We start from the raw sequence: 14,048 nt of genomic DNA on the forward strand, positions 1-14,048 counted from the left end.
AACTGTATGATTTATGAAACCATTGGGTCAATCAAGGATCAAGTCAGGTTAAACGAAAATCTCCAAAAAGTCATGTCACGGTGAGAGAAGTGGCGGATGACTATAAATTCTAAAGAAAAAAAAAACTTGTCTTTATGCAAATAACTCATAAAAAGAAGCCACTTTTTTCCTTATTATGCAAATGGCATCTTTCTCTCAGAGGTAACTGAATATAAATATTTGGGCTTATGCATCACAAATAATTCGTCTTGGAGAAAACAACATTAACATTGTTACAAATGAAAGTCTACACAAATTGTTCTTCTTAAGATGCTCTTTAGAATTAGCCACACCTTCTGTATGTCTCCTGGCATACCAGTCTATTATATGTCCCATGCTCGAGCATGCAGTACTTATTTGAGATCCACACACCAGGACTAACATTAATAAACTGGAAAGAATACAAAAGAAAGTAGTGCAGCATATAAATAATTCTTACAGGTGTACGTCAGTTACTGAACTCATCTAGCGAAGCAAACTACCCTCAGTTACCAACAGAAATCGAATTTGTCAGCTAAAGTTCTACCAGTTAGTAAAAGGCTATTACAACATTGATGTCACGTATTATTACTTACTCTGAAGGATATGCTACAAGATGTTCTTTTGCAGTAAAAATTTTAGTTCCCCGAAATAAATGTTTTAAGTACCCGTTTCTTCCTAAAACCATTGTTGAATGGAATACCTTTGTAATGCTGTCGTGACTTGATTCATTGTCATCGTTTGAGAAACATTTCCAGTATTGTTTTTTTATTGTATAATTTAGTGTTATTTATGGTTTTGTTTCTGCCTTCTTGCTTCTAAACCAATTATGTTATTCACTGATCTTTACATAGTTGTTTTTCTCACGTGTTTTGTATTTTGTGCCTTATTCTTTGAAACAGTTTGTCATGTACCACCTCTGCTATGATCTCTCTGGGATTGCAGTATTCATGCATAATAATAATAATAATAATAATAATAATAATAATAATAATAATAATAATAATAATAATAATAATAATAATAATAATAATTAATGTGCCATGCAGTGCTGGTGAAGTTTACAAAAATGAGACATCAGCAAGCGTCCCCGGGTGTTATGGTGAATATGCCATGCACTCAGAGTGACAACGATAGTGCTATGTGACAAAGCAGAGTGTCGCATCAGGTTGAAAGTACCATGCATTGACAATGAGACTGAAAACTTGAGGATGTCAAGGGAACCCGTGTTGTTATCAGGATGAAGGTGCCAAGCCATGCACCGAAAGTGAGATTGATAACGTGCAACATTAGCAGTGTCCGCAGGGTTATTGTGTTCAAGACACCATGCCACCAGTAGTGAAATTCAGGCTCTACGAGGCAGGAGAACATGCTGGCAAGCCTATTGCGGCTGATTTATTTCAATGTGTGACTGGACATTCAGGTGCCATGCGGGATTGTCATCGCTTTCTCCGCCGAAAGGGTGGTACTTGCTTCAGTTCGGGGAACACATTGTCTAGGTACCACTGGAATGACTGGCAGCCCAGACGCTTGCGTAGCTGCAACCGCTCTTCAATGCTGTTGACATGAAGAGAAGAAAAAGTGTTGACAGTGAAACAACCGAAAGACAAACCAATGGAAGTTATCCCTGCCCTAATGCCCCTGTATTTCACAGGTTTCACTGTTACACAAGGTTTACATGTATGGTCAGCACCTTTGAGCACTGGGAATGCAAAAGGGGGTCCCAAAGCACTGGGTTGTAAGGAAACCAAACCCCTGCGAAAAGATTTTTCAGCTGGAACACTATGTAATAGGCATAGGCAAAAAGAAGTGAGGTTAGGTACTAAAAGCACTAATACAAAGAAGAGAGCAGAAACATCGTATGGCATTGTACACAACTATGGAGTGCTACAAATGAGGCAGAAAAAGCATAAATAGAGTTGAAAATTCGAATAATTCTCTTTTAATATGTCTATGCTTGGTTTTTAATTACATAACTACATATAGAACAGCTTTTGAACCACATACACCACATTAAAAAAAATTCAGAGCCGTTCCAGTAAGCCGGCGAAGCTGTGACTATATGGTCGGTCTGCTGTAGTGAATACTGCCCCCACGATGAGAATGGGCGTATTGTCGTTGGGTATCACTCAACCGAACATGTCTATCATGAACGTTTTGATATCTTTCGTATGCGTTGCAGGGGGAACGTACACAGTCGTGATACCGCAATGCACATACCGCAAAACCGTTTTATTAAAGATGGCTACGCCAATCGCAGTGCGTACACAAGCGCTAACGTGCTCACGTGGTCACCAGGGCGCTTACGTCATGTAATGAAGAAGCAAACGTAAGATCCGGTGAAAACCGCGGTATAATGCACACTTTTTTACAATCCCGAGTTTGTAAATGCCGCCAACCCAGCGTTTTCATATGACTCCACGAGGTGGCGCGACGTGTCTGAAATTGTTGTACCCTACACTTACGATTTTCTACGGACGTAATCTCCTGGAATCTAGCCTATAACAGTTTCACTGTAAAATAAAATGTAGATGGGGCACTAGTGTTCATGTGGTACTCGCACTGGTCGTATGTCCTGTGCGGGAATGGATAGAAGTGGAGGAATCAAAAATGGCCTGACTTATGTGCTTCAATTGCTGAGGTGTTTGCTTGCACGATAATTACAGCACTGTGTCTGTTATTTACATGTTATCAAAATACTGCACATGACAGTGTGGCAACGCTGCGGAGATATGAAGGTTTAAATAATGTGTAAAGCGTAACAGGCAAATGCAAACTTAAAGGCACAGAACTAGATGATCAAATGTGTAACACAGCGGGCAAGTTTACACGACGGCAATGTGAAGCCTGTACTAACTATCACGTCCCCTGGTAGTTGAACCACTGCTCCAGTCTTTAGTGTACTGAACTATGTTTCTGTGACAAAACTGAAAAGAGCACTATTGCACACATTTTTTATACAGTGCACTGTGCACTTTTACACTTATGCAAAATGTGCTTAAGCTTTGCCTCTTGAGTTTGCAGAGATTAACCAATTTTCGACAATGAAGTTTTGTATTTTTTGATGATACAGCATCAAAAGGCATGCTACACTGTGATAGACTCATGCAACATCCCTATCACAGAGAAATACATACCTCCCCATAGGAACGTTGCGAGCGACAGGCACCATGGCATAGTAGTACTTTTTGAAGTCATCCATCCAGACTTCAGCAGCACGACGAGTATTTCTTCACATGGAAGAAAACGTACAAATGCAATCATTAACTGCAAATATGTGACTATGCCAAGCCCAAAGTGCAAAACAAAGAGTTCTCATAAAACTACATATGGTTCAGAAAAACATTCAAACGGTTTCAAATTAACAGACTGATGTCATCTGCGTGTCATATGTTGCGGTGTGTCGATCGTAACTGTTCCATTGTTAACTTGATTCGTGAGCACATGAGAAAGTCTGGCTCACAAAGCATAAATGTGAGAGTGCTAACCTCATGTCACTGCGGACTATGAATCGTATAGCAACAACACACAAGTTGTACACTCTTACGTAGCTGGTGTTATCTCTTTAACTTCAGCACGATTAACTATTATACCGATATAACATGTTAGCATAGTGACCAGTGCGCCGAGGCGGTTATTCCTGCTTCGCCATTGTGAAAATGCAGGCATTTCCTGTGGTGGAAACGATAACCTTGCAAAAAAATTCCTGATGCTTCCTGTTTAAAGTGCTGTAGCGTCAACTCTCTGGAGCTCGGGAAAGATGCAAAGCTGCATGACTCGCTAGAGGGTCACGACGCACTTGAAGGGTATGACTTGTTACCTGCCAGTGGGTCACAGGAACCTGAGCCCCAGAAAGCGGAGCCACAGTGACTGTGTAAACGGAACTGCAAAACACTGCAGGCTGATGCTGAAAACTGTTACATCTCATACCCATTTCTTCAGAGAATACAAGGCTTTGCACCTCCCTGACCTGTGGATGACATTTGCTGCATAATATGTTTTCTATGTTATCTTCAGTTGTAATGCTTTTTAGCGGCTAAGTCATTGCCTGCGGCCGAACAAATGCTGAGAGATTTTGAAGTCCACAGGGTTCAATTACAATTAAATTTTGGACCAAGTAAAAAGTATAGTTTCAGATACTGTGGATACAGCGCAGCCGCTTGTTCAAAGGTTTGTGTTTGAAATACAAGTGGATGAATAATGAAAAGCTTGCAAAAATAGAAGTTTTTGATACCAAAGCTGGCAAAAGTACACTGCTATTACTGCTCGCTGAAAATGATGCAGAAGTGAAAACATTAGGAACTTGCGTGGCTCCTCTGCATGACCTCCGAGATTAGGTACACCTTGTGCGTCGAAAGTCTTGCAGGCCATGTTCTGAAATCTTTATCATATCCGCTAATTACTAGGTGCCTACAATGTCTTCCGAGGTGCTAGTTAGGGGCTGCTAATGAGAAAATTAGGCTATTACCAGTAATACAGCTTTGCCAAGATTGCTTCAATAGTATGTGCTACACATTTACAACCAATTTAGTCAAAGCGAAATTTCATTGCGATCCTGTAAAATGGCAATCCTGTAAGATTTCCCATTAGAATCCCTCTACGAAATAAATTTACTGCAGTTACTCGATTACAATGCACATTTTCATACTTCAAAAAAAGAACAATATATGCAATACCCTTGGCTGTCCCCTCACCATATTTTAAGAAAGGGAAATTTGCGATTTGCTCTCGTTCTTAAAATTATTGAATTGAAAATTTATTGCATCCGAAGTACAGTGAAGCTCGCAGGTGCTTCCGGCACCCACAGTGTGGCAAAGCATGACCTTCGAGATTAGAGGGGTGGGATTTGAAAACACCCACTGCAGCTTTGCTTTTCGTACTTGATTCTAATGCGCACGTAATATCAGCACATTTTTCCAATAAATAGAGCACATCAGAATCGAGTAAATACAGTAACTTGATCGAATGTGACGGTACTCAAATGTCCAGGTAACTCGAGAAAGACTGCTCACCGAGCAAAGACATTGCCACTGCCCCCAGGAAAAGAGTATGGGTGCTGCTTGCGGAAGACGTGGCCCACGCGGCTGCAAGGCAGAATTTCCAGGCTGCCTCCGCACTGCCAGACGCGGAAGGAGAGCTCTGTGCAAGGGAACAGTCTGGTATTCCACATCAAGGGCATTCCACAACATACTGATGTACGTTGGCGTAATAGTTAAGCGGAAACCCGCTAGGTGAAGAGAAGTAATTGAAGGAAAATGAGACATCCACCCAATCGTAGCAATTGCTACAAAGGAAACCCATACGGTTTCCTAGAAACAAAAGCCTCGCAGCTGAAGAAAAATTCGTCCAGGTCCGGGACTCGAACCTGGGACCACCGCCTTTCCAGGGCAGCTGCTCTACCATCTGAGCTAACCAGGCAGCTAGCAGATGGCAGGGCGAAGTCGAATTTATCGACAACTCGAAGCAAAGGCAAGTGTTTGGTGTAATAGTTCAGTGGAAACCCGCTAGGTGAAGAGAAGTAATTGAAGGAAAATGAGACATCCACCCAATCGAGTGGATGTCTCATTTTCCTTCAACTGATGTTACGCTGTGTACAGCTAAGCTTTCAGATCACGAACGAAAAGCAATAGATACAATTATAAAGTCAAACCTCAATATAAACAATTATCTGAGATAATGAATTACCAAATATAATGAATACCTCGATGTAACGAATTATCTCATAAATGAAGAACCTCTATATTGTGAATTACCGGATAAAACACAATAAATTTTAAATGTTTTATGCCAATATCAGTGTGCAACGTATGTATACTAACGAGCATCACACATAAAAAAAAGGTATTTTTGTGTCGGATGTGAGTTTCTTATATGAGATTTGACTGTACCAGTAAATATGAAGCACTGTTGCAGCGCTCAACACATAAGAACACATTTTCATTTGGTGACCTCGATGTGCTATCTTGGGTTTTGTTGGTTGGTTCGGAGACATTTGTTTGAAATCTAAGCGCTAAACATACCATCCTGCACTGAACCGGCATCACATTAAAAAAGAAGATAATTTAATAAAAGAAGGTGTAGAGCCTTTTCTTCACACCCTTTCGTGCAATGCAGGATGCAAGCTTCTAGTGCAGTCCCTGGTTGTCATGGTTATTGTTCCAACAAAGCAATTGTCTTTGCCTTTTCCGTCACCGTACGATACCATCATTGTACATGTTCCGATTTGCTTGTAGCATAATAGGGTTTTTAGCATTGCGAAAACATATCAGCGTGGATGTATGCCAGAATACTGAAAAGACAGCATTGCTGTCCTTGGAAATATTCTGGTAATGACTTGTGTGGCTTCGATCAACCAAAACGTGCTAGAATTGTTTTGAGTGTTCATCAGCTTTTCTACTCAAAATATAAAAGATACGAAACCACCTTCACAATGGTTATTTACATGGTTTCTCTAAATCTTAATGGCACGTTCTTCAAATACATTTTGCATTAGTCACTATCATGATGTCTAAGTAAACGCAACATGTTCATGACAATTAAAAAAAATAATGCATGGACACACTGTGATATGAAAGAACTCGCGTAAGCTACAGCTGTTAAAATTGGGTTTTCTAACTGACACAGGCTATGATTTCTGAACCGATTCTAGGAGATGTAGAAAATATGTATGGCTCACCGAGATTCTCACCACCCCAGATGTCCATGGCTGTGTCGTATGTGCCCAGTTGGTCGAAGTTGGCCTTGTCCACAACGAAGAGGCCTCCTGCTATCATGGGTGTCCTGGGAAGGATAGTTTCACAGTGGGTTACTTAGTGCGCAAGTTGCACTCGTTGCTCCAGCCACTAAGATTTTCTATACATATGGCCTCCTTGCAACAATAAGTTATAAAGATCACACAAGCCAGAGGAATCAATGTTGTGCAAAGCATTTCGCCAGGTAACTGGCTATCCGGCATACCTCAAGACTCTTAAAAGCATTGTCAGATAGACCAACATGTTTGTGTAAGGCAAGCAATCGTGTGTTTGTGCAGACAGCAGGAAGAGTATGATGATGGTGACGACAATTATTTGAGACGACGGCTTGCAGGTTAACTTATTGTACTCCGGCCAAAAAGAAGCTACATCCTGTCTCCATTGAACCCGGACCAAACCCAAGGGCAGCACAATACGGAAGAAACTGGTGTACTGTCGCTATAGTAAGCAACAAGTTGCTATGTGGCGGAGAGCAGTAAACTTGACAATTATTCACGTGTTCCATTCCTACATCCGTGCCCTAAGGGAAGCCGACACACGCACAAATGCCCTCGCTTTTTTTAAAGCAAATTGTTACTATGCGATGCAATGCACACGCCAATCATCTCAAAGCGTTAGTTGGTATTGGCACAATAGAAGTATGTAGTGCATCCGTGGTCTAATGGGTAAAGCATCAAGCTTTTGTGTCGGGGGACCTTGGTTCTATCCCACCATTATTGAAGATGCCCAAAACGAGGCAAGACAGGAACCTACCTAGTAGCGACTGCAAGGTGCCTGGTACGAAGTAAACAATACTTTGCATTAATACTGCCAGCTTTTGTTAACTTGACTTTATTATTGATGTTATTAGTAAATTTTTGTGCCTTCTAATTCAACTCTTAAATTTCCAAAAGCCAGCCATGCATGCTGGACACGGAGTTAACATAAATATATTAAACCACCCGAACCAATCTTGGATGTCCCATCAGGTTGCAATGGTGCACGGTGCGCTTTCATTTTAAAGAGTAAATCGTACCATATACTTTTCAATGCCCTGTCTGTTCTTCTAAGCACCCATCTAGATATGTTTCTTCTCTAAACATTGCGTGCCATAACAAGTAAAAAGTTCTGAAAACACAGTAAGTGAAACTAAACCAGCCAAATCCGTTATCTCAAGGTTTTTACTAGGCTATAGGTGATGACAAGCCAAAGCAAAGTTTGATTTTGTTGCCTACTGGTGGCATATAAGTCAACTGAACCCCGCAGAACCAAGATACCTAGAGTTTAAAGTGGAATTTCGGAACTATTATCATTGAAAGACTCTGGGTTTGAAGATGTAGGAATACTGAATATGTCTAACAAACATTCCTGCATTTTTCAGTGTGATTGTATACCGTCTTCAGTCATATATTATGATGGGCCATCAATAAACGCGTCGAAGTTACATAGTTGTGATTCCAAAGTGCTGTAGAGTCTATTGAAAAAAATTATCAAGGTGGTCGGATGATGCATTGTGCATTTTCTAGTGAATCCTCATAATTAAATAGCAATTAAATACAGATTTAGTGCACAGCAATTTCAAGTTTTTTATAAAAAGCATTGAATGACTTGCTCAAAGCACACGAACAAGTTAGTTATTGGTTGGGAGTATTATTGGTTGGGGGGGGGGAGCATTAGGAAAAACTATTATTTCGCCATTACTGACAGAACGGATCCTCCCATCAAACATGTAGTGCAGTCGTATGAAGCAATGCTCAGCACATTGAAGTGAAATGGAACCACACCATACATGTCCAGCATTCAAAGCTTTCTTTTTTTCTTTTCCGTGCCACCATTGAAAAACAAGTTGTGTCTGCAAATGTGTATGCTGTGACTGGAGGACATACACTATAAAAAAAAAAAGAATGTTTGCACCCTTTGGGGCTTATTTTGTCTTCAAACAATAATTGTCACCTATCTTACACGCCTTTCCCTTCTTTGATGCTGCACGCCTGACATTTCCATGTCAAGAACGGCATGCGCATTATCAGTGTGACATAGCATTCTTGACAGTAAAGTATCAAATGCAGAGCTTTCACGAAGGGAAACTCAAGCAAGACAGATGGCAATTATTGTTTGGGGAGTAGATATGCCCCAAAGGGTGTAAACTGTTTTTAGAGTGTATGGCCACATATATGAACCATGGTGTAAAACATGCTGTTTGCCGAGTTCTTAAATAGCAGCGACGATGTACCTGATGGGTAGTGTTGGATGATTGGCCCTCTCTTCGCGCTCCTTACTTGAAAGGAACTCCCACTTGAACACAAGGTTCCAGTCAAAGCCTGTGCAGTGATAAATAAGAAACGCAAAACGAGCTTGATTGTGAGCACAGTAAACTAAAATGACATTCGGAGGTTACCAACAGTGGCTGTTCCGTTCAGTCTGTTGGTGTTCCACTAACTTTTCGAGTGGAGTACTCGTAAAAAAACAAACCACACAGGGTCTGTGCTTGTTTCAAGCCCTGCTTTAGCAGAGCTTTTGAGATACCTTGCAATCGGAATTAATGAATACTTACGTGAAAAAAAAAAAAAAAAAAAACTTTGTTACATAATACGGCCTTAGTACACTTTAAACGTTTCATGCAACTAGATATAATCTGTGTGGCAATGCATGAATGGAATTAGACGTAAGGCTTCATTCCAGAGTTAAGGCATTAAGTTTACCACCACAGAGCCACTATTAGGTTTGACCACCATTAGGAATAATGCCACCGTTTCCGCTTAGTGACACAAAGTTTGCCCCTGTAAGTGAACGTGTGTTGGGGATGCAAGGTAACCAAGGTATGGAGTGTTACGTACCACCGCGCAGGTCAGCTGAGGCGCCAAAGTATTTGAAAGAGTTGAGGTTGATGACGTCGATGACGGGACAGACGATGCGGCGGGGGTCCTCCTTGACGCGTCTCAGCAACGGTGGCAACCAGCCCTGGTTGCACTCACAGTGGCTGTCCAAAAACGTGAGTACCGGTGCCCGTGCCTCGTGGGCCCCACGCACTCGACTGCGCACTAGGCCTGCACATTTTATCGTTGCTCATTTCGTGAAACATTTCCCGTGATTCTCGGCATCCTGAATGTGAAGCTAGAGCAAAGCACAGAATCTATGTACGCTGTTACGATATCCTTCTAGAAACCTAGGCAATATTAAATAGCAGCGGAGACACTCCATTCCACAGTGCCGACAAGTGTTACATCAATGCATTTTGCCACAGCCACTGAGGATGTATTTCTTGAAACTGGCGCTAAGTGCTGGATTTCAGCTGAATGAATATTACTTCATTACTGTTCTGCTTCAATTATTCAATTGGGGCATGTGCTCTAATGCAATTAATTAAACAGTTAATTAGTGAAATATTGTTCATTAATTGATATCACTCTGTAATTTGTCTTGCAAGTAGTACCTGCCTCTTTAAGAGATCCACTGATGCGAAACAGTTGAGATATACGCAAAATGAGATTCTTAATGTCTGTTTCTATTAAAATAGATGAGCCGGTGTAACTTATGCTTGTGCGTTCACTTGTGTTCAGAATGCACACACACACACAATCGTCACGCCAGTTCCGTTTAATAAAACTAGCTTGTAAAATGACAATGCACATTTGCCTACCTTCTCTTTTGTTGTTTCGCACCAAGCGTACTTTCTGTATAGCTGCCAATTCCTTGCCGTCCGATGCTGCGCGAGTACAAAAAGAACAAACTGTTCAGCACTCCTTTTAAGATTGACAGAGAATTAGAACATTTTAAATGTAGAACAACTTACGGTCGTCGCTGAAATCATCTACAAGAATGATCTCTTCTATCAGCTCTGGAGGGCTTCGATTGAGGACACTAGAAACGATACAAATGGTAGCCCAAGTCATAAAAAGGGTCCGAAACCTGAGCTTGTTGGTACAGCTCAATGGCGAAAAAACAGCACAAAAAAAGGGAGAAGAAAGACCAGACAGAACGAGTGCCGACTAGCAAAAGGTGACTATTTCACATACACAAATATATGCACTCTAGAAGAAAGAGGGTGCTCAAAAACATACAAACTGTGCAAGCATCTTAGTAGTAAAATAGAAGCAGAGCATTGCCCCTGTTGGTAGTCAGCTCACTTGGTAGTTTTTCTTGTCCCATTTTTTCGCCATGAACCCAAGTTACGATTTCTCACCATTCTGCATTTATCACCGTTGAACCAACATTCAGTGCACGCCACATTAGATGGAATGTTTAATAAGCACTTCAACTTTGATGATGCCTGGTTGGCTACAAGGCTACGTAAGGTTCCTCTTGCTTTATTTTTGATATTTCTTATCATCCACCAGTCAATTGATCGCTTGAGAGTACAAACTTGTTCTAGTTGTTCATTCAAAGCTGATTTGCTGTCATTCACTCGAAATAATACGAATGACAAGACAAAGGAAGAGACATTGCAGGCAGTGCTGAGAAGCCAGCGGTCTAGTTGCAGTGGTGCTTAAGAGCATGCTCTAGCTCAGGCCAATCCCTTTGACATTTATGTTGAACAATGCTTTCATCTGGTAACTGCGAAACTGACCTTGATGAAGTCTGTTGCATGTAAAATAAAAGTTATACCAGGTGTTTTTTTCTTTACTGAACCATTTAAAAAAATATCTAGGCCTCTGTCGTTTTTTCAAATAGGCTATATGCCTAGGCAGGCATTAGCAGGAACGAAATTCTGAACGATTATTTTCCTAATTACCTAAAATATGCTAATTACCTTTTGAATGTTAACTTTAGAGCAAATATTGTTAATTTGGAGCCGAGTACCACTTCCAAGATATCCATCCCCAAAATCTGCTATAAAATAAGTCAACGAACTGCTAACTGGAACACCCACATATGTTGTAGCACATTTTACTAAGGTTGCATATGTTGAAAATGCTACTTGGTAGATTCCATTAATTTGACTCCGGGGAATTCAATATTTCAGTTAATTCAATCCCAGTCGACGATCCTGGCCGGCACCCGGCACCTCCGCCCCCCCCCCCCCCCCCTGGTGGACTCCACTGTCAGTACTGTCTGTACAGTCGAACCTTGTTATAATGAAGTCGCATGTGACACAAAAAATACCTTCATTATAAGCATATATTTGCTACATGCTGGTATAGAGGAGAAATAGTTCAGATTTACTTTATTATATCTGATTACTTGTTACATCTTTGCTCATTATATGGAGTTTCAACTGTATTTTATACGCCAGTCAAACAGGGCCCTTTTTTATTGTGATCGATCAAGTATGCAAAATTTCTCAAATTTTCCTACTTTGCACTTTTTTTCACTTAGCGTTCTGATAAAAAAAAAAAAGCATTCATTGTATGATTTATCCCCTGCACTCAGCGGAAACACTGAGTAAGTAAGGATCAAATTTCTCGATCATGATTGGCTCCTTTGCTCAAGCTGCCAATCGCGGCTGAGAAACTGAATCCCAATCTCGCTCGATTGCGATCGGAAGTGCACCGTGTTACCGGCGTATTATTGACGTCTGTCAAGAGTGGTGAATCACTCGGCTTGCCTGACGATGGTGCGGAGGAGTGCTGAGCGGGCTTCGTTGTGAAATGTGATGATGACGCTTGTTGGCGGCAGTTTCTCCCCCGGCTGTAAGCTGCCTTCTGGTATGCACTTAGGATGGCGTGTGTCCGGGACGGCGCGATTGCTGGGTAGCGCATCGCTTGCCTCTTGGTTGAACTTGTGTCGCTCGTACGCGTCTTCTCCCGGCTTGATCCGTGCCACAGCTACATAGCCCTTCTCAGTCAAAGTAGCGCCATGACAGCTGTCTGCTAGAGTTTGGCAGCTGAGAAGAGGACTGTCGGAGGGCTGCTGATGCAGACGGCTTCAGACGTAGCGCCTCATTGCTGTCTTCAGACTGCATGTAGCAAAAGAACACCTGCCACAGTCAGGAACATGTGCATCGTTATGTTACATCTTTCCATTAGCCATAATAATTTTAAAAAAGAAAAAAAGAACTGAGGATAGATAGATAGATGAAGAACTTTATTGAGGTCTTGAAGGAATCCACCCCCATTTCAGGGACTCTTATTTTTACTCTTTAACCCTTTATCTCCCACGTTCTTCCCTAGAAAAGCACATGAAATTTCCTGAATTTGGCTACTTTGCCATTTTCTCCACTTAATGTTCTCATTTAAAGAAAGCTTTAATGCATGGTTTATCTCTTGCACTCAAGAGAAACACTAAGTTATCAGCAAAGAGATTTTTAAGTACACAGAAGTCAACAAAATGAATCTCAACTTATGACAGCAAAAGAAATGTAAACTACAAAATGATATGCAGGAGTGCCGAAAGTTATCAGTTATCAGTGGAACGAGCTGCCATGCATTATTCGTTACTGCAGAGCAAAGCTAAATAAGTACAAATTGGAAGGTTGACTACCGCTCGGTCTTGGGGGTTAAAAGGGGAATAGGACATGCACAGCGAGGGTCTCGACTCTGGCAGCTTTGATAGCTTAGGTGTCATATTTTGCAAACAATTACCAAGAAGGAATCCGTTTTCTAGATGCCTTCATAGATTTTGGGATTATTTTGCTGATAAGAATAATTGGCAACAAGCACTTGCCTTTTGCCAGGCTTACTAGCAAAGTCTTTCATAAAGAAGTCACTAAAGTTTGCTCAAACAAAATGTTTGCCAAATGACTTTTTTTTATTGCTTCTCTTTAAAAATTATTGCTCATATACATCATAATTTCAATTTGCAGCATTTCTATGTGCAGCCTTTCCACATAACTACATATAAAGAATGTTACTTGAATGCAGGCATGGCTACAATGAATGCACGGAAACAATACAGCTGCATTTTATGCTAGTGTCGAGTACAATCTAGGAGGTAATCTTCAAGGATATCAGGAAGCATATCTTAGTAATTTGACTCAATGAGGGGCTTAATATCGTCCTGATGACAGAGTGAGGACATCTTTTTGAGACAGGTGCATACATTCAGCCTGAGCAATTGTACCACAGGCTTGGTTGGACACACCTACTCAACACCACCCTTGCTAATGTTGCACAGATCTTTCATAGTAATGACAAGAACGACAGCCATGGACTAACTGCTTTTGATCGGTTATAGTCAAGAAATGGTAACCATTCTCTGCAGCTTAGTGCCATAATGGCAATCACTATGTGGCAGTATAATTACAGTATCCTAAAGCTTTTCTCATATTTCTTAGAGTGGCTGAAGCCTGCCTACAAGATACTGACTCGTAGACTGCTGGTATAGTTACAGCATAACTCTTATCATTCGAAAGGTGGCTTT

General features: G+C 41.1%; 1 protein-coding gene across 1 annotated transcript in view; it reads right to left on the minus strand.

Annotated features, from left to right (window-relative positions):
• LOC119463902 (polypeptide N-acetylgalactosaminyltransferase 2-like) overlaps nt 1-14,048 on the minus strand; it is a 30,758-nt gene that overhangs the window by 15,277 nt on the left and 1,433 nt on the right. Inside the window, 10 exon segments of the mRNA XM_049656480.1 lie at nt 1,492-1,575; nt 3,156-3,248; nt 5,031-5,157; nt 6,695-6,798; nt 8,983-9,070; nt 9,587-9,796; nt 10,390-10,455; nt 10,543-10,610; nt 12,295-12,530; nt 12,532-12,645. Of these exon segments, the coding sequence (XP_049512437.1) occupies nt 1,492-1,575; nt 3,156-3,248; nt 5,031-5,157; nt 6,695-6,798; nt 8,983-9,070; nt 9,587-9,796; nt 10,390-10,455; nt 10,543-10,610; nt 12,295-12,530; nt 12,532-12,645 (1,190 nt within the window).

The sequence above is a fragment of the Dermacentor silvarum genome, chromosome 9 (genome assembly GCF_013339745.2).
Source record: "Dermacentor silvarum isolate Dsil-2018 chromosome 9, BIME_Dsil_1.4, whole genome shotgun sequence".
NCBI lineage: Eukaryota > Metazoa > Arthropoda > Arachnida > Ixodida > Ixodidae > Dermacentor > Dermacentor silvarum.